This window comes from Molothrus aeneus, chromosome 13 (assembly GCF_037042795.1).
Source record: "Molothrus aeneus isolate 106 chromosome 13, BPBGC_Maene_1.0, whole genome shotgun sequence".
Taxonomy (NCBI): Eukaryota; Metazoa; Chordata; class Aves; order Passeriformes; family Icteridae; genus Molothrus; species Molothrus aeneus.
Window position 1 is genome coordinate 17,091,881 of NC_089658.1, and position 18,825 is coordinate 17,110,705.

General features: G+C 38.5%; 1 protein-coding gene across 5 annotated transcripts in view; it reads left to right on the top strand.

Moving 5' to 3' along the window:
- MEF2A (myocyte enhancer factor 2A) overlaps window positions 1-18,825 on the top strand; it is an 80,236-nt gene that overhangs the window by 31,832 nt on the left and 29,579 nt on the right. For all 5 annotated transcript variants that reach the window (XM_066559098.1, XM_066559094.1, XM_066559096.1 and 2 more), the window contains exons 2-3: window positions 1,874-2,071; window positions 6,550-6,753. In XM_066559098.1, coding sequence (XP_066415195.1) covers window positions 2,018-2,071; window positions 6,550-6,753 — 258 coding nt within the window. In that variant the 5' untranslated portion in view covers window positions 1,874-2,017. The remainder of the gene's footprint in view (window positions 1-1,873; window positions 2,072-6,549; window positions 6,754-18,825) is intronic.

An 18,825-nucleotide genomic window follows, 5' to 3' on the forward strand; every position in this document is an offset into this window, starting at 1 on the left:
TGGTGGCCATTTCTGTGTACTGGTGATGATGGGGTGCTTTTAATTACCAGAACTGGTAATTCTGTATTCAGAGAACTGTTTCAATAATACATGGGAGGTTTAAAAACTGAAGCCATACATATAGGAGAAAACAAATTTTAGGAGCTAGTTAGAGATCCTTTGATTAGGTATGTTCAAGGGATGCAACCAGATTTTTCCAGAACTAAATTTAATGTGTGATCATAGCATGAGCTGAGAATTTTTTTTTTAAACAAAAGTGGGATAAATCGATATGCCAACTGTTGTTTCCCTGGAAGATATTCCCTGGGTGCTGTTGGTTGTATAGAGGCTGCTTCATCTGATCTCCACTGTCTATTAATTACCTTAGCAGCACCTTGGAAGAAATCCTTTTTCATGAAGAAAACAAAAGCAGTGCAATGTTGATGGATGTTTGAAATGCTTTGCTTTATACACAGTGTTTAGTGCATATCCTGTAGACCAGTGGACATCATACTGTGTGTTATTTTAATTTAAATTTCATTAAATAGTATTTCTAAATACTCTTGGGCGTTTTGTGTTGTTTTCTAAAGCAGTCCTTTGTTGCTGTCAGGTAAATAGAAAATGACATCCCTTCATTTTGTCATGTTCCTCCACCTCTGTTTTTTCCTCCCAAGAACATCATGTCTGTTTGCTCGGTGTAAATTGAATGTATTGTGAAGTGTAGCCTGTGACTAATCGCCTCTTGCTGTCTCTGCTCATTAACTGCCTGATGGTGATGTGGTTGCACCACTCTCTACACATGGCCTCAAGGAGATGGCATGGTGACACCCAGATTAAAATATGCAAGGCTTTGCTTCAGAAGATGTTTTGGGTTGGGAAGTTAGAGAGGCTATCAGCTAATATTTGGGCTGGTTTTACCCCTTTGAATGAGTATGAGGTGATAATAAGATAAATGAGTTGTACCTCTTTCATGTCTATACATTCTAGTAGATCCTTCATGTTCTAGAAGCCATTTGATTTAAATTTTTCTGCAGTTTCCTTCAACTAAGTTTGTCCTACAATTTAAGCAGTATGTCTGGATTATAGTTTAGCAATTTTTTTACTGAAAATACATTTGAAGTTTGTTCAGTGCAGATTTAAATGTGGTGGCACACTGGCTTTTCAAGTTTCCTGCACATTTCTCTTGGTGAACAATAGAACAATGAAACAGGTGCTGGGCTGCAAATGGGTATTGGCAGATGTGGCACTTAGAGGTTATTGGAGAGAGGAATTGGACCTATGTCAGGTCTCAGGTCTTCCTTGGTGTCATGGTAACCATTAAATACTTCTCTTGCAAAACTGTTTTCTCTGGTCTCTTAAGTAGAGAGATTCCCCTCTTTCCTTCTCCTTTTTGTTTCCCAATGGAACCCCAAGAAGTGGCTCACAAAAGGAGATGTAATTTGGCTTAGGAACAGAAACTTGATATTCTCATGGCTTTGTTTTGTTATTTTTGTGATAATTTCATAAGAGAAAACAAGCAACACAAAATGTTTCTTTATAAGGTTTTCTAAACTATTGAATGGAGTTTACCAAAACTTGTAAATGTGTGAAACCTCAGATAACTAAAGGCCTAAGTCTTAGAGTGATGAGCACCACCCCTTTGATAATTGTATTTTTGAGGCATTCAGTTGGAAGTGTGTGAAATTATTGGTCATTTTAAGTCTGTAGTTTGTACGTAGAATGCAGCAAACCAGTGGGAGTTTAATTAGAAGACAGTGTGTAGTATAATACTTTACTAATGAAAACACTTGATTTCTCACTGAAATTTCATGATGCACATGTTTTTGGCTCTATGGGTTTTTAATGATACTTCCTTTTTAGTAATTTGTCCATTAATATTTTCACTTTTTTTTAGGTGCTTATAAGAAGAAGTAGGAACCGTTTCTCAAGCTGAAGACAAAGTAAAAGAAAACTGTATCATGTGTTAGAACACTGAAGAGGGACATTTCTTGGATTAGTTTATTTCTGGATTGCTAAACAAAAGAAAGAAGAGGCGAAAATGGGGAGAAAGAAAATACAGATCACGAGAATAATGGATGAACGGAATAGGCAGGTGAGAACCAAGTCTGCATGAACAGGTCCATCAGTAATCTTAAAAATTAATGGAAAGTTTGAATACATTCATCCTAATTCATTGTTCTAAAGCTGAGCTTTGTCTTCATGTATCCACAGATACCCTTGCCAGAATATGAATAAGAAACCTCAATGATTTTATGACTGTTTGAGGAAAAAAATTTATTTATAAGTAATAATTCTTACTACTTAAAATTTAAAATTGCTGTTCCTATTTAAATGATATCCTGCTGTGCTAGCAGTACAGTGGAGGGGTGTTTTTAAAGACACATGGCTTGATCTGATAACTACTAGGAACACTTAGTACCGGAGGCAGAGAAAGGATGAGAAATTCAGGAAGGATCTAGTAAAGGTATTTTCTGTAGCACTTTTCTGTAGACAGAGGAGTTTGAGGTGGCTGTGGGCAGAATCCTGTCCTTTGGATACAGTAACAAATTCTGTTAACATTCTATTTAAAAGCATCGATTTGTATTTCTTCTAAGAGCTGTTTGTTACAAAAGTCTTTAAAAATTGTCAGTTAGAAGGGAAGACGGCTTCAAATGAATGTTTCAGGGAAAGCTGCTCGCTTGGCTGCTGGTGCCCTAACACAGAGGTGCCCTGTGAACTTGAAAAGCACCAAAAGTTGATGACTCTTGCTGTAATGTTTCCTCTTAATTTCTGAATTGCTACATGGGATGCAAAATAAAATTTTAATTGGATACTGAAAAATATAGTGGGATAACTGGAAGCTGTCGTTTTTAAGGCAAATTATTACAGGAATGACTTAAAGTCTTTAAGAGCAGCGCTGGTGGCTGAGGCCAAAGGTGCCGCTGGGCCACGTCTTTTGTCCAGCGATGGCCATGAGCAAATACGTGTGGGCTGGAGATGCACATGCACCCGACCCTGTAATCCTCTTCCAGCTTTTAACTATTCTTAGCTCAGGGATTTCCTGAGCTGGATGTGGTTTCCGTATATTTAGTAACCATTAATGGGTTTTTTTGTTTGTTTTCCCCACCCCCCACCAGGGAAGTTGTTCAGTTATCCTTTGAGCCCTTACAATGTTGCAGCATTTACAACATCTTTTGTCTAGAATCCCCAGCCCTATTGCCCGTTGTTTCAAGAAGCACTGTTTTATTTGCCCTTTGTCATGGTTCTGCCAATCATTTAGCTCTTGTATGGAAGAGCCAACAGTGACTCCCTATCTAGAGTCTGTCCACACTTGCTTATTTTCTCTTAAAGTAAGTTTTTTCAGGCTATAGCTGCTTAGCTGTTTTGATACAGAATTTGTTTCACACCTCTTGCTCCTTTTACCTGAAACCTTCTGGAGTATTACTCCATTACTTTGATGGCCAAGGGACCCAGAATTCAAGGTGCAGGCAAAATATGGACTAGTGTAGTGTTGTGCAGCTGTTTTGTTCTGTTCCCTTCCTGCTGTTTGATTTCCTTTTTTAACTTCTGAGCAGCAGTTTGACGTTGGGGTACTGTCAGAATTCCACAGGACTCTCTTGCTGCTGACACATCAGCTCAGAGCCCATTGTTTTGTTGGTGAGATCAAGATTGTTTTTCTCCCTGTATCACTTTAAAGCAATGTAAACTCTGAGAAGTCTATATATAGCAAGAAAAGTATTATTGGAGTTTGGGAGAAAGCCAAGTATTGTGTTTGAACAGCTTTAATCACCCAGTGACTTTATGTTTGATGTAGATAAATGTCTTAAGTACACGTAGTAAAAGTAGATGAATTAATGACTTCAGTTCTTTTCAGATCTTGCTCTACAACTTAAAGCACATGGAAGAGATGGGAATTGATCCTGCTTATTCCTTTTTTTACATGAATCTGGATTAAGTTGGGCAGCCTTGGTTTTGTTCTGCTTGAGGAACAAACAGTGTTACATTTCTACCCTGACTTTGGTGAGGGGTTTTTTGGTTTTTTTCCAGGAGAAATTGTTTTTTTCTTTTGAATCCCCATCCCATTGTTCAGATTGAAACAATGGAGAGGAAGAGAATCAGTGCATTTGTATAAAAATTTAGACCACTTACACCATTGCTGTGACTGAAGCAAAATAGGGAGATTAAATTCGAGTTTTGTTTCTGGCAGGTTTTTGGCTAGCACCTTTTTGGGCTACTTAGTGATAAGGAAGAGGATTTAAGCTCTAACTTGAAAGTAGAGTTAGGCTTGCCTTATCCTTTTTCTCTGGGAACTCAGATGAAAACACACTGCATCTTCTTTTTAAAAGGTTTTAGAGAGATGAAGTAGTTTTTGTTAGTGGAATCTTACTTCTTATATGTGGAGGTATCGATGGCCTTCATCCCCACCGGTGTCCTGTGGTTTTGGTAGCCAGGATATGGAATTTCAACATATTAGAATGCCCTGATGCACTGGGCATTTATAAGGTATTTACTTGGAGATTTTTTTTCATTGATCCAGATAAGGAGGGCATTCAGGGTTTGTTCTGATCTGACAGTGTAGTTCAGTTGTGTCCTGTCAGATTTTCTATGGCATGTAGAGCTGGTGAGCAGATCACTCATGGACATGCCTATGATGTCCTGGTTGGGTGTTTAGTCTGAGGTTTGGATTTTCTTTGTTTGCAAATATAAGTAGAATGGGACAGAGCTCTGCCTGCAAAGCAAGTTCATATAACTTGTGTGGGAGGAAAAACTACTGTTTTGTCAGAAGCATCTTATTTCTGATGGGATTGTATGTGAGCTCAAAACAGAATATATAGACCATTCCTCAGGGGGATTATGATTGTCATGAGACTGTCATTGTATTATTAATTAAGCAGCTTTATCTTCTTGAATGAGCTGTAGGACATTTATCTTCATTAAGCTGAAGAGAATCCAGCACAGTAAATTAGATATCAAAGGAGCTCAATCTTGCTGCCTTTGCTGTCTCCTCCTCACCCATTTTTTTGCTAAGCAATATTAAAATAGTGCTGGGGAAATGATTTACCTGCAATAACGAGACATATTTTTTGAGTTTGATGTGGTCCTAAATGGAACAGGAAAAAAGGAGAAATTTAGAAAACTAAGACTGCTTTTGGGTTCTGAAATGAAAACTGAGTTTAAAATAATCTGTGTGTGTTGAAGTAAGGCTCAGGGTGCTGTGGTTGTGGGCTTTGTGCTAAGCACTGTCCAAGCACCAAGAGAGAAGCTGATGCCAGCTGAGAATCTCACAAGTGAAGCAGCTTTACAGGAGGTGAGAAAGATAAAATTCCAGTAAAGAAATGGAGAGCTCTTGTCCAGGATCCTACTGGTCCTCAGTGGCAGTAAACCTTCATTCTTTTCTCTGAGGACTTCTCCAGGTGACACAGCACAAACACATTTTGTTTATAATGCCTTTTTCCTGACAAACTCTAAGCAGTAATACCTCTCTATACCTGCCCATACTCAGGTAATAACCTTCTAGGTGTCAGAAGAACAGCAGCTGTGTATCCTTTGAGTCTGTTAACATGGTGGGAAGAATAGAATATACTTTGTATTATTAATGGTATTAAAAAAGTAGTATGTGTGAGATAATGAGGAGAGAAAAGCCTTCAGGTGTCTATATACAGAAGAAGTCTCCCATCCATTTTCCCAAAAACTCGCTGTACAGCTTGGTAATTAAACTACAGACACCCAGAAAACAGGTTTGATTGTTTCTTGTGTCTTACTTCATTCCTCTCTTGCAAAATCTCCCTGGCTGTTGTCTGTGGGACATGGGGCGTGTGGATGGCTCACCTGTGACAGAGACTCGTGCTTGCAATTGCAATGGGGAGGTGTCAAATGCATTGACACTTTTATATCCTTAGCTGCTGTCTTATGACAGGAATGATTTTTTAGACTTTTTTTTTTATCATAACTGATGATAAGTTCCATAACTGTTTCCTCTTTCCCTGATGGGCAGATGCTCCTGTGTGATGGTCTGTAATGGGTTTGTTTCCCCACAGCAGTTCTAACTGGAGGGAACAATTGTTTCCTGATGTTTCCAAGTGGCAGAAAACAAGTCAAATTATAAATTACTTAATAGCAACAAAATAGCAACATTTCTTAGCTTTACATAATTAGAACTCATAGTGCATAGTAAGTGTTACTTCCATTGAGTGTTCTGTTTTCTTTGATTTTGTTACAATTAAGGTTGAGTACCACAGAAGAAAATATTGTGATACCTGGAAAGTCAGTCTATTGAACAGAGGAAGTAAAGCTAAATTATCCTATTCTAACTGAAACTCTAACTAAAATTTAACTCTTCTTGGTAGTTATGTACCAGTGGAAGAGCTGGGCTGTTTTGTAATTGTTTAACTTGGTCGAATAGAGAACATTGGGCCCTAAAATTGGTACCAGATGTTATAGGCAGTTCTTGTGTTAAGCTACATATTACAGGAGGAGTAAATGGTGTAGGCTCAGTCAGTGTATACCTTTATTATTCTCTTTATTATTTTCTTTCAAACCCTTGTCATGTGTTTTAAAAAAATAAATCAATCATTATTCTTTCTTCTCTAGGTCACCTTTACAAAGAGGAAGTTTGGATTAATGAAGAAGGCCTATGAGTTGAGTGTGCTCTGTGACTGTGAAATAGCACTCATCATTTTTAACAGCTCTAACAAACTCTTTCAGTATGCCAGCACTGACATGGACAAAGTTCTACTAAAATACACAGAATACAACGAGCCCCATGAAAGCAGAACCAACTCAGATATTGTTGAGGTAACAATTTGAGAAGACACATCAGTCTTCTTATCTCCTTAATAATTAAAACATAGAGCAACATAGAGCATTTTAAGATATTTTAATCAAATGCTTTAAAGTTATTTAATACCGTGTTATAAAATGTAAACTACTGCTTTTAGTCTGGTTTCTCTAAGGCAATAACTTGTCTTTACAGCCATGTTGTTTTCCCATCTGCCCTCCACCCCCTGCCAGTTTCTGGGAAACATGTTTGATTTCAATCACATTTGGCAATGGAAATAGAGGTGTGAAAAATGGTTGTTTTTCTGGGGAAGGAGGGGGAGAAATGTTCAAGGTTTTAATGGGGAGAAAAAATGAACTAAGTGGGAGAGAAAGGTCAGAAGAGTGCCCTCAGCCTAACAGACAATTATAGTTGGCCCTTATTCTCCTCTGAGGTAGTAGCCACTTTACCAGTCATATCTTGAACTTGGATCAAATCAGCCATCACCTCTGCTGCCCCTTGTTCAGCCAAAAAAAAAAAAGCAAAAAAAAAAAAAGCCAATGTGTGGAATAAATGAACTTAATTAAATTTGTTGTCCAGTGACTGTCAATTAAAATAGCAGCAGAACGACTGCAGTTTCTGCAGTAATAGAATAACATGAATATATTTACTCCAAGGTATTGGTTTCATCTACTTTTATAATGCTTGAGCTTTAAATAGAAACTCTTTTCAGTACATAATTTCTAAATTAGGTGCAGTAGAATTCAAGGATTTTCTTGGCAATTGGAGCCTTGATGTACTGTAACTGCATTTCAGAGCATGTCTCCAGTAGTCCTGTAAATAGACCAAAACAGGTGGCTGACTTAAGGGTTTAATTTAAATTCTAAAGTTGTCTTCTGAACAAATGCCTTGCTTTTTAGGAATGATTTCAGAATAATGATTAGCCTTGAATAGCTGAAGAGTCTATTGCCAGGGGGATCAGAGTACAGGGATGGTACTAGCTGATCTTGTACATGAGTGTGCAAGCAAAAAATCAGATTGACAAAACTGAGTTACAGACAAATGCTTTATATTTCTTTCTGAGAAGATTCTCTGCTAATTTGTCAACTGTCTTTTATGATCAGAAAAAAACCCTCCCCAACTTCTGTCTTCAGCACTGAGTTCTCAAGAGAGGGATAATACAAGCCATGAAGAGCTGAAGGCTTAGTCCCTGGATTAGCATAAATAAGGGATAGCCACTGGAGAGGAAGGGAAAACCTAATTCCTGCAGAATGAGCTTTGGATGGTGACAGACATGAGTTGGAGCCAGGGACGCAAGTCCAGCTGGGTTTTGTTCTGCATGCAGGGCCTCTGTGTTGTGACTCATGGTAATGGTGCTTCTTCACATCACGAGGACTGAGGACCTCTTCCAGAGTAATTCTGTGCAAGGCTGCATTTTTGGGTTCCTCTTGTTGGTGGGTTTTTTACCAGGGTCAGGTGTTTGACCCCTGAGCAGTACAATAAAAGTGCATTTAGCACCCCAGGGCAGATGTGCTCTGGGGGAACATGCAAGGACTCATCTGCAGATTGTTTCTAATTTTCCTCTCTGGATTTAATGTTTCATGATAGTGTGGAATTCAGGACTTTATTCCCATTTTTCAAATACAGTGTAATTTAGGAATGCAGCCTCCTATCTCTTCAGATAAGCCCTGTGTGCTCTTTAGCCTGGTTGTGAAATATTTTTGGGTTTTTTCTTTCTGGATTGATGGGTGCTTGGAGTGTGATAGATGTTTAGTGACATCACCAGCATTTTGGAAACATGCTGAAAGAACAATGTAAAATGGCTTCTCTTTTTTTGTAACGACATTGAAATTCTGTTTTAACAAATGAAAATTACTGCAGCAAAGCACCTAAAATCTGTCAAATTCATACTAAACTGAATTATAAAAAGTAATTCCATTGTATGGAGTTGCAGCTAGTGTATAGATGTTTAGTAATTAACTTACCTCCCTGAATGTGGCAAATGGCATTTATTGGGGCATTGGCTCACCGTGGAACTATTCTGGAGCCACTGTGGTCCTGATGTGCATGACAGGCAGGTGAGTTTTCCTGGGCTGGAAGAAGGTAATTCCACACAGCTCAGAAGCTGGATAAGGGAGGAAACAAATCTGCTGCTACTCATTTCCAGTACTGGGTAGATATCAATGCTGTAAATGATTAAGTGAAATCGATGAGACATCTCCCCCTTGTAGTTGTCTCCTGCTCAGTTTTGGCATAGGAATTGCTTTCATATGCCCAGAGCTTGGTGTCTTCTGTTGCTGCTGGAATGTTTGTGAAAACATAGTGGGAGGGAGAGCACTGGCATCTTAAGTGAATATTAGAAATTTTTTTTGATGCATGCAGTTATGTCTTTTGCTGAACGTGTTATTGTAGATGGGAATGACCTGTTCTTTCATGAGGTTACTGGAGTGTAAGGTAGTGCTCTTGCACAGCATAGATGTACCATATAGAGGTATTGAAAAGAGTGAAATTTTTATTCAGTATATGCTTTGAATTCTTGAAATACTGGGATCATGTATTTGGTTTTACAAACCCATAATGGCACAGTTGCAGATTGTTACACTGAAGTGCTGTCTGTGATTTGAAGGACTTGCTGTAGGTGTTAAAGCATTTGATGCTTTAATGTTCACGGACTTTTTTTCTGTAACAGATTATTCTTGACAAGTAATTATTTTTCCTGAAGAAAGAAGTATTTCTGCAAAGTAAAATGGGAAGAATTTCAGGTTTTATCAGGATTCTGTATCCATATGGTCAACAAAATGTTTTCATGTATAAAAGACAATTTGAGACCTTGAGCATTCATTGTTTTTAAATCCAAAGGAAAAGAGGGAGATGAACAGGCACTGTATATTTTCTTTAGGGCAGGATGTTAAGATTATTGCAGGTTATTTACAATAAGATATCACTTCCATTTTGGGTCCTCCTGACCCTCAATAAGGCTTCAGAAAGCAGCAGTTGCACAATTGTTCCCTCTCTCCCAGCCTCACTTCTGGGAGTCAAGGGCTGAAGATGGCTCTTCCTGCCTGTTTAGCTCAGCTTTTTCTCTTTTTTCCATGTTTTCATTTTCCTTGACTGATACAGTAAACCAGGGTTTATTTCACCTACACTTGGCCATGGTGGGTTTTGCTTGTTCCTCATCTCACCTCATCAGACTGAGGTGGTTTGATTTTTAGGAGCCTGTGTAAAATGTGACCTACTTTCCCAGTTGGCATCTGTGCCCAGGAGAATTCCGGGTGGGTGTCAGTTAATGAGCCTCTCCTGTGCTCTGTAGCTTAGTGCTGTTTTCAGTGTAGAGTAATGTGCTGAATAAGGCTTAGGTTATACCCCAGATATTGACAGCTGTCCTTGAAATAGGTAATGATCTGTAATAAAAATTATAACTAGAAAGTACAAAAAAATCTCTCTTAAACTATGGCACGTAATTATTGCAATCATACTCATTCTTGTGGAAGGACTGCTCTGGTGTAAATTCCAGCAAATGATTTGGGTGTTTGTATTAAATACCTTACCGTGGGGATAGGTGACTGTAATGGGGAGTAACATTTGTGATGGTTTGGTGTGAGAGTGGTTTTGTCATAGTTCAGCCAAAGCAGGTAAATGACCCTGCTGCTGCTTTCAGCAGGGCCACCAAGCCAGTTTCATCTGCTGCTGTAATCAGCTGTTTTCTTGCATTAAAATACATGTCATCTCTGCCTTTTCACCAAATGTTAATGGAGCTGTTAGAGGAGCAGTGCACGTTGTGCAGTCAGGAACATCTCTGGGATCAGAGATGGGATTGTTGGCTCCTGGCTCCGAGTGAGCACGGAGAGCTCAGCTGCACGTGGAGAGCCTGCAGCAGGAAGAAGCAGATGCATCTCCCCAGCCAGATGGAGCATATGCCAAGAGACAAGTGTAACAGTGTGGGGAGCATAAACAGAAAAGTTGGTGTTGAAACACTGTGTTTATAAACCAAAAGCTCTCTGGTTTTGTTTTTCATCCAGCTTTCTCCACCTCCCAGCATTGCTTCTTTTCCAGGCTGGGAATAACCAATGTGTATTTTGAACTGTTGTTGGTGCGTAGTAGTTTGTTTTGGTAGCACTTGAATTGGTTCATTGCTTCCTTTTTTTTAAATTTGGGTTGACTTCATGTGAAAATGAAGATCTGGGAATTGTATCTAAATATATACTTGGATGCACACATACAAAATTAGATGAGAATGACCTTCAGTTAATTGATCTTGTTTCCTTCCTTGGTGGATACCTGGTGTATCCGATCTAGATAAGGATTTGCAAAGCAATTTGGGCTTCCATATTTTGTTATTCAAAGCTAAAAAGTAAGATGGTGGAAACTGGGCCAAATTCTTAAAAAATAATTATTTCTTTGAAGTGTTTTATAACACAAGCTACACTGTAAGTTTTAAAATTTATTTTTAAGAAGAAAGTGCCCCACAACCAAGAAAATGAAAACTGATGCTGAATGTATGTGACTAAAATCTCCAAATCTCTGTGAAATGTCAGCACAGCTTTACAGAATTGTGAGGTGGCACCAGGAATGCTGATGGTTAAACACACACTGGAGAGTGGAGGGAGGCTGGCACTGTGATGTGTTAACATTGTTTTGCATTCCTGCCTTTTTGATAGATGGAGAACTGCCAGAAGTGAGCAAAACCTGGGGGGAATAAAGAAAGAAGAAAGCTTTGGGCTGATAGAAGAACATGTATTCATGTAGTATTATGTATTTTTGTAGTTCAAACCATTTGATTTGGTCTCCAAACACTGTGGGAATAAGTGGTGCACATTTAAAAGAAGGAAGAAGCTTAAAAATTATTTCAGTGAAGGAAGGAAAAGACTTGGTAATCTGCCCATGATGCTGAGAAAATGTAGGCATTATTGGGCTTGATTTGCTAAATGATTATGTAAATGTAATTATACTGCATATAACATTTCAAATAATTTGAGATGGCACACAAATACCTTTGAGACATTTTAAGGAGGTGGTTGAGGAGGATTTATGTATGGTTAAGGACTAAAATTTCCTTCTAGCTTACTTTAAAAAGAGGGAAAGTGCTTGAAAACTGAAGTGGTCTGGAATGAGTCATCAAAAGCTTTTATATGTATGTATGTGTGTATACATACATATATATATATACATACACATGTAAATTTTTATGTGTCTGTGTAGAGTGGTTTGAATCTCATCTTTTTTTCTAGTAGAAGTGTTTGCTGTAAACCTGACTTATAAACAGGTTCCACCTAGGGATTTTAGTTCCCACTCATGGTTTAGGAAAAAACAACTACCTTGAAAAATGTAAATTGTAGTCAAGGTAGCACATATTTATCTTCAGTATTGTGACAGAAGACAACTGTGCATTTTGTGCTGAACAGAACAACTGCCCCTCCTGATGTTGTTTGGGAGATTAAATTCAACTCTTAATTCCCACAGTATTTTTTGAGCTGTTTACTGTTATTGATTTTTCCATATCTTGCATTTGGTAATACTGTTTTACTCAACAATGTTAGTTTAATTCTTTGGCTGTGCTGAAATTGCTTTGGACATACACATGATTAACGTACCTCTTTATTTATTTATTTCAAAATATCAGATTATTGGTCACTTTGGGCAAGCTGACAGTACTGGCAAAAAGTTTTTGTTCTGAGTTAATGTTGTTTTGCATTCCTTCATTGCTGATATATAAAGAATTTTCAGAAGTAGGATAGACTTAGATTTTTTTTTTTTTTTGAAGCAGCTTTGGTTTGCCTGCAAATAATCTAAAGCTGTACTTCCCTTGTATCTAAAGCAGTGAATAAATTTAGTGTTTTACGGTTAAGAATACATTATTTCTTCTACCTCTTTAAAACACTGCCGGTGCTTTAAATTTACCATGCTCTGCTGGTATTCTGAATTTTGATGAATTCCAGATTTAGTCACTACTTAAAGCATATAGATATCTGAAGTTTGTCTATAATGCATCTTTTTATAGAAATTTCTGAAGTCTTGCTAATAATGACTGTACTTGGCTGCTGTATTGCCAGCAGTGATTTTATGTAGCTGCAGTTCAGGGTGCTCTCTGTCCTACGCCAGCCCTGTCACAGTTACACCGGTGACATGACTTTAGAGCTGTGAACTGAAATTCGCTGTGATGTTCTCATTTTTTAATAAACTACCAGAAAAAGCTGATCACTGAGTGATGAGTGGCAGCTGACTTGGCTGTGCATCATTACAATCTCAGATTGGATCGGATGCTTCTCTGGAGGCTGTGCTGCTGGGGAGGGCCAGGTTCCTAAATCCGTGTCAAATACTGGTACAGAGCTTTTGTGTGCTCTACCAAAAATCTCTGCAGAATCAGCCCTGCAAAGGGCAGGGATTGGATTCTCCTATGTCTGAAAACTGGTTTTATTTCCCAGCTGCACAAGCAGTGTTTTTCCAACTGTTTCTGCTCCGTGTTAGGAGAATATTTTTGGTTTTGAAATTTATAGGGCAGACACACAAGGTCCAAGTTCTCACACCCACTGCTCGGGAAAGGCTTGTCAGAGATTGAGTTCTGGGTTTAGCTGTTCTGGAGACATTGTGTCAAGTAGGATTGAAAATTGACTCCAAGAAAATCCGCAACAGCTCATTGCTTGTTAGTGCTGGAGTTCATGCAGGCAGTCACACAAAGACATAATTATTGTATGAACAAGTTCTTCAAGCTGTGCTGGTCTCGTGTATTCTGCAGCCCTTGTGTTGCTGCAGAATTTGGTGCTTTTGAAATTCTGTAGTGACAGAAAAGTGTATTTTTACTTTGCAATTTCAAAGTGAGGACCATGGCATCTGTTGATCAAGAGAGAGTGACTTTACACAAGCTGTGCGTGGAAAGAATAGACCCAGAACAAAGCATCTCCTGCAACTGCAGCAAGGTGAAGGACTGTTCTTTATGTGGTAGGCTTGATTTCAGTGGAGACTTAATGTAATCCCATCTTTTGACTTCAGGCTCGTGGGTTTGGTTGTGTCTTGTGGCAGGGATTATCCACCCTGCAGGAGGGACAGCAGCAGTGCAGCTTCCTGATCGTCTCCGTTCCTCACGTTCGTGTTTGAGCATGAGCTGCCCAAAGGAGGGGAGGGTCATCTCCAGTGCTTCACTACTCCCTGCCTTTTGGACCTCACCATGTCTGCAGTTTTTAATATGCTGCTTTTCAATAATCTTAATGTTTGGGCCACGAGCTGATGGTGCTTGTGCAGCAGAAGGCTCAGGGAGTCTGTGCCTTGTTCCCTGCCAGGGTTTTACTGCAGGTGCTGTGGCCCATGGGGGCTGTAACGCTCAGCACTCACCTGGACAAAACACTTCCCTTGTGATTGGAGTGGTTTGGGGACCAGCTGCACCTGAAGATAGAGGTCTGTACCACAGGAACTGCCACCACCAATATTTTCTAAGTACCCTGACAGCCTGTCACATATGACATGTGACACACAACATGTGACACGCCTTTCTTTGCAATACTTGTGGGCGAGTATACATCCAGTTCATTTAGTGACTTGCCCAGGTTTTTTTATGTCATATCAGTGATTTGATATTTCATATGGGAGCCCTGTAAGTCATAGTGTAGACTATGCACTGCTAGGCAAGTTAGTTAAATTGGCAGTAGGGTGAATTTTAATATAAAGTTTATGTTTTACTGGAAATACTAGGTAATTTCAACAGGAAGTGAATAATACATTTTTTATTAAAAACTCCCAAATATTTTGGGAATGTTGTGAAGATTTTTTAGATCAAAGCTGTTACACATTGTCCCACTGTAAACTCTTCTATAACTGTAACAAATGGGTACCATTTAAAGCCCTGCTCTTTCCTGCAAATAAATTAAAATTCAGTACTTGCTGATTACAATGAGTTTTTAAAAAGAAAAAAAATCAAGCATTCCAGAGCCAGTTTTATCTAATGTTGACATGAATTACATGATAAAGCTTACTCAAATTTCTCCGTCCCTGATTCCTGTACAGCCTTTTCTTTTTACCTCTTAAGGTCCCACCTCACCTTTGATTTCCCACCCCTTTTCACATTTAAGTCAGGACAGTCTTCAAAGTGGTGCTCTGGCTTTTGAGTAATTTGCACTAAATGGAGGCTATGCAGGAAAAAACATGTTAAATGTATTGTGTTGACACACAACTGAGAAGTTCTGTATTTGATACATGAAGTGGGACATTATTAGAGCTGTATCTGGAAGTCCCACACCCTCATTATTTGAGTTCAGTAAAAGCAGAGATGTAATTGCTTGTACCCTATTTCCTTATTTTTGGGGAGGCTCTCTGGTTCTTATTGTACTCACTGATCTCAGCTGGTGCTTTCAAATATCTGCTTTCAGTTGTCTTATTCAGCTGGGTTATTTTTGAGGTGTTTTATGATGAAACAAGGTGGTTGTTCCATACAAATATTAAAGGTGTTAGATCTTGTTCTGGGAGATGTAGCCAGTGCCCATAATCTTACATGTGAACACTGTTTTAACAATAGCATAAATCCTTGGAATCTACTAAACATTTTCTTTGGGAATGGTTGCCATTCATGTTGTAATTACTGTTTTGATAGCACTAAATTATCTTGAGTACCAAGACTCTGAAACAGTTCTGTTATCCTTTCCAATTTTAAAACTGTAAAGAACTATTCAGGACAAAAAGTATTTGTAATTGCAATACTACATGGGCAGGTAGACCTAAAGAACCCCATTCTTTTTATTAAATGAATTCTAATCAGAGTTAAGCCATTTTTTTTCTTGGCAAACTCTGAGTAGGAGATAATATTTTTCCTAAAGAACTTCTAAAAGATTATGAGGGATATTATGCAGATGGATTGCTGCACTTGGAAACTTTTCATGTTCCATATGGCTTATCTGCAGTGCACTGTTGCTGAAAGGAGGCCTTCAGTCAGCTACTGCTGCTGCTGATTTATAATTTAACCATTGCAAGTACGTGAAGATCTGCACTTGGGAGGCTGAGTTTGTAGCTCTGTGTGTTGTTATTTGGGTGAGGACTGAAGTCAAGCATTTATGTACCATGAAATACCTCTTTGAATGTTCTAACATAGAGCTGTGTTTTGCTCCATTTTACCATTAGTTTTGTTTGTTGGCAAATTTTTAGTTCCTGGAAGGACTATAAAATGTATTTAATTTATATGCTAAGGAGTAATTTGTGCTTCTTGAAGATGAATATCAGTCTATTTTGTCTTTTTTTTTTTAATAAGAAGATTGAAAAAGTTCGAGTTAAACTGGCACTTAGTGCTCTTTAATGGGAAAATCTAGTTGATGGTTCTGTCTGTAAAACAGGTAAAATGCAAATCTGCTCAGTGATATAAAATTTAATGATCTACTGAGTTGGATAGAAAGTGAAACAAAGACAAATGCATCAAAAAATTGGACTTTGAGAGCTTGACTAAGCTGTCACTGTGGAAGCAGCATTATCAGTGCTAATGGATTACTAATCATTTTAAGTCTCAAGGAGTTCATTTAGGACCAAGCAATCCAGCTTGTTTGTAGGTCAGCAACTGCTTTAAAAAGTCCACAGTTCACAGATAGTGTTTCTCTAAAATCACAAATACAAGCATGAAGCTGCCTTTCCCATAGCTTCTAGACCAGAGCTGGGTAATATTCTGGGGGTGAAGAGTGGATTTTATAGCCCAGAAAGTTCTAATTCTTTAGTAATTGCTTGTGGTTATCTACTTAAAATAATGTTTCACAGCAAAGATGCTTCAGGCTAGAATTTAAACTTCATGCCATATCAAGTCTAAAAACCTTTTGTATGTGTTATTTTATATAAATGAGAGTTTGAATCCTGAGTGCCATCTTTATCATATCTGGGAGGAATTTGACAGCTAGCTTTCATGTTTGGCAAGCCAGGGATACATGTTAAAATTTGCCAGATACTGGAAGTGGTCCAACATTTGAAACAAGACAGTGTCTTTTCTTAGAGTGGTTTATAGCAGGGACACTGATAAAATTTCAAATCATGAACATTTTTCATTTGTAAATGCTGAATACCTTTGCCTAAAATTGAACATAGAGCGTGGCTAAAAGGGCTCTTCTTTTTCTTTGTATTTGTATGGATAATCTTAGGCAGGCTTCGAAGTTTTTTATTTGTAAAACCCTGGAATAAGTAATTAATCCTAAACCTCCTTTTTTTTCTCCATAGCAAGCTATAATATTTGGCCAAGAAATACAATATCTGTAGCAAACTTTGGGTACTGCACTCAGAATTTTTCATGTCCATATATTTTTGCATAATGTCAATTATTTGCTTTTTAAATATCACTACTAATTGAGCACAAGTATGGAAAATATTATTTAAGTAAGCTGAAAGGAGAGTATGTCAATAGTTCAGATTTTCTTTAGCATGCAGTATTATGGTTGGGGAGCCTGCCAGAAAGATTGGGAAGGTCTTGTTCTTTAAGAAGTTAAGCTCTCCAAGTTGCTTAGCTCATGGAAATGTCTGTCATAATCTAATTTGGCCTCCTGTGCGATTCAGGGAAGTTTTGAAAGCTGGGCACCACTCCTTCCCTGAGCTGGTTTGGGATGGATGTGTTTGTGGCTATAATTAGAATGTGAAATTTGAACTGATAGCGTGGCAAAATGTAATTGAAAATGTGTCAGGGATACTGAAAGAAGCAGTATTAGGGCTAAATGTAAGGAGCCTCCCAACTCAAAGGACAGGAAAACAGCTCCATAAGGAAATTTGCAGATGCTTCAGTGGTTGAAGTTGAGAATATTAATACAGCCTGAGGAAAATATTCTGAGTTTGTAAACATCACATAAAACAATACACTGCATCTATCTGTGGAAAAAGAATTTCAGCCTACAGAAATAATGTTGATGAGTTTAAATAGACAAAACACCATTACTGAGTTGAATTATTTGGTTTTTCTCTGGCTGTTCTCGTTTGATATTGGTGGGGATTCACTCCTGTTTGGATTTTAGACAGTGGTAAATTTGTGTACAGGGCAGTGTAGGGTCAAGGTCTGACTCTGCAGAGCTGTGTTGTTAATTTAGAGAAAAGAAACAGCAATGATGATGCTTCTGTAGCCAAACTGACCCGCAGGAAGTTTAAAAACTAAAAATAGCTTTTGGTGACTAAGAATAGTCCTCGGGTACTTGAATATGTTTTATACATAATAGGGGAGACATAATGATATCTAAAGGATGAGACACCTTACCATTGTTCAGGCTGATGAAAGTGGAATATTTTGTGTTATAAAAGAAGAGAAAAACAGCCAGATTTTAGGCTCAGCTTCTTGGCAATAATATGTATCAGGAAGCAAATAATAAAACAATTGTCCTGCTTTCAGCAGGATGTTTCTCTGCATGCAAAGCCTGTAGTGATACAAGTGGTCCTTGCCTGCTGTGGGAAGGGAGCTGAGCTGCAGTAAAAGAATATGCCCTGCTTTGTCTCACTGATCTTTCATGTATTAAGAAAAAAACTGGGTGGGAATCTGGTGCTGTGACTGCTTTATTTGTCCTTCTTTCTGTGACTCTCACAGAAAAAAAAGGTGTGGCTCTTCATGTAGGATGTGACTGTCAGTGGTGGTGTGGCTGAGGTTTGCTGCTGCCAGCGGGGCTGGGCCGGTCCTGCTGCCTCCTCTGCCCACGCGTTGGCCACCCACCTATTCCTGCTGCAGATGAGTGTAAACCAGCAAAACCAACTTAAATAAGGAATGGACGAGGAGAATTTTTTTTTTTTCATTTTAGTGAGGCAAAAATACTCTCCACTATTGCATGGCATCTCCAGAGCATCAGGGAGCTTTCATCATTTATCCTTTTGATATCCATGGTGGAGGTGCCTACCAGAGCAGCATTAATACTTAGCAGTACTGGTAGGGCTTTTCCATTACTTCAGGCCTTAGGAATATTTACACTTTAAAAAGTTATGATATTTAAAACATATTTACTCCAAATTTGTGCTGCTTTGCAGCTTTTCCATGCTCTGATTGCAAGAGCAGAAGGAGAACTAGCCATAGGATTTAAGTGAAAGGTTTGCCTTTTCCAAGGGAAATCACTTTTCATTTCAGTCTTAGTCAAATTTTGGACATGGTTTTCCCAGTGATTTGGGATGAAATACCAACAAAATTCTCTCTG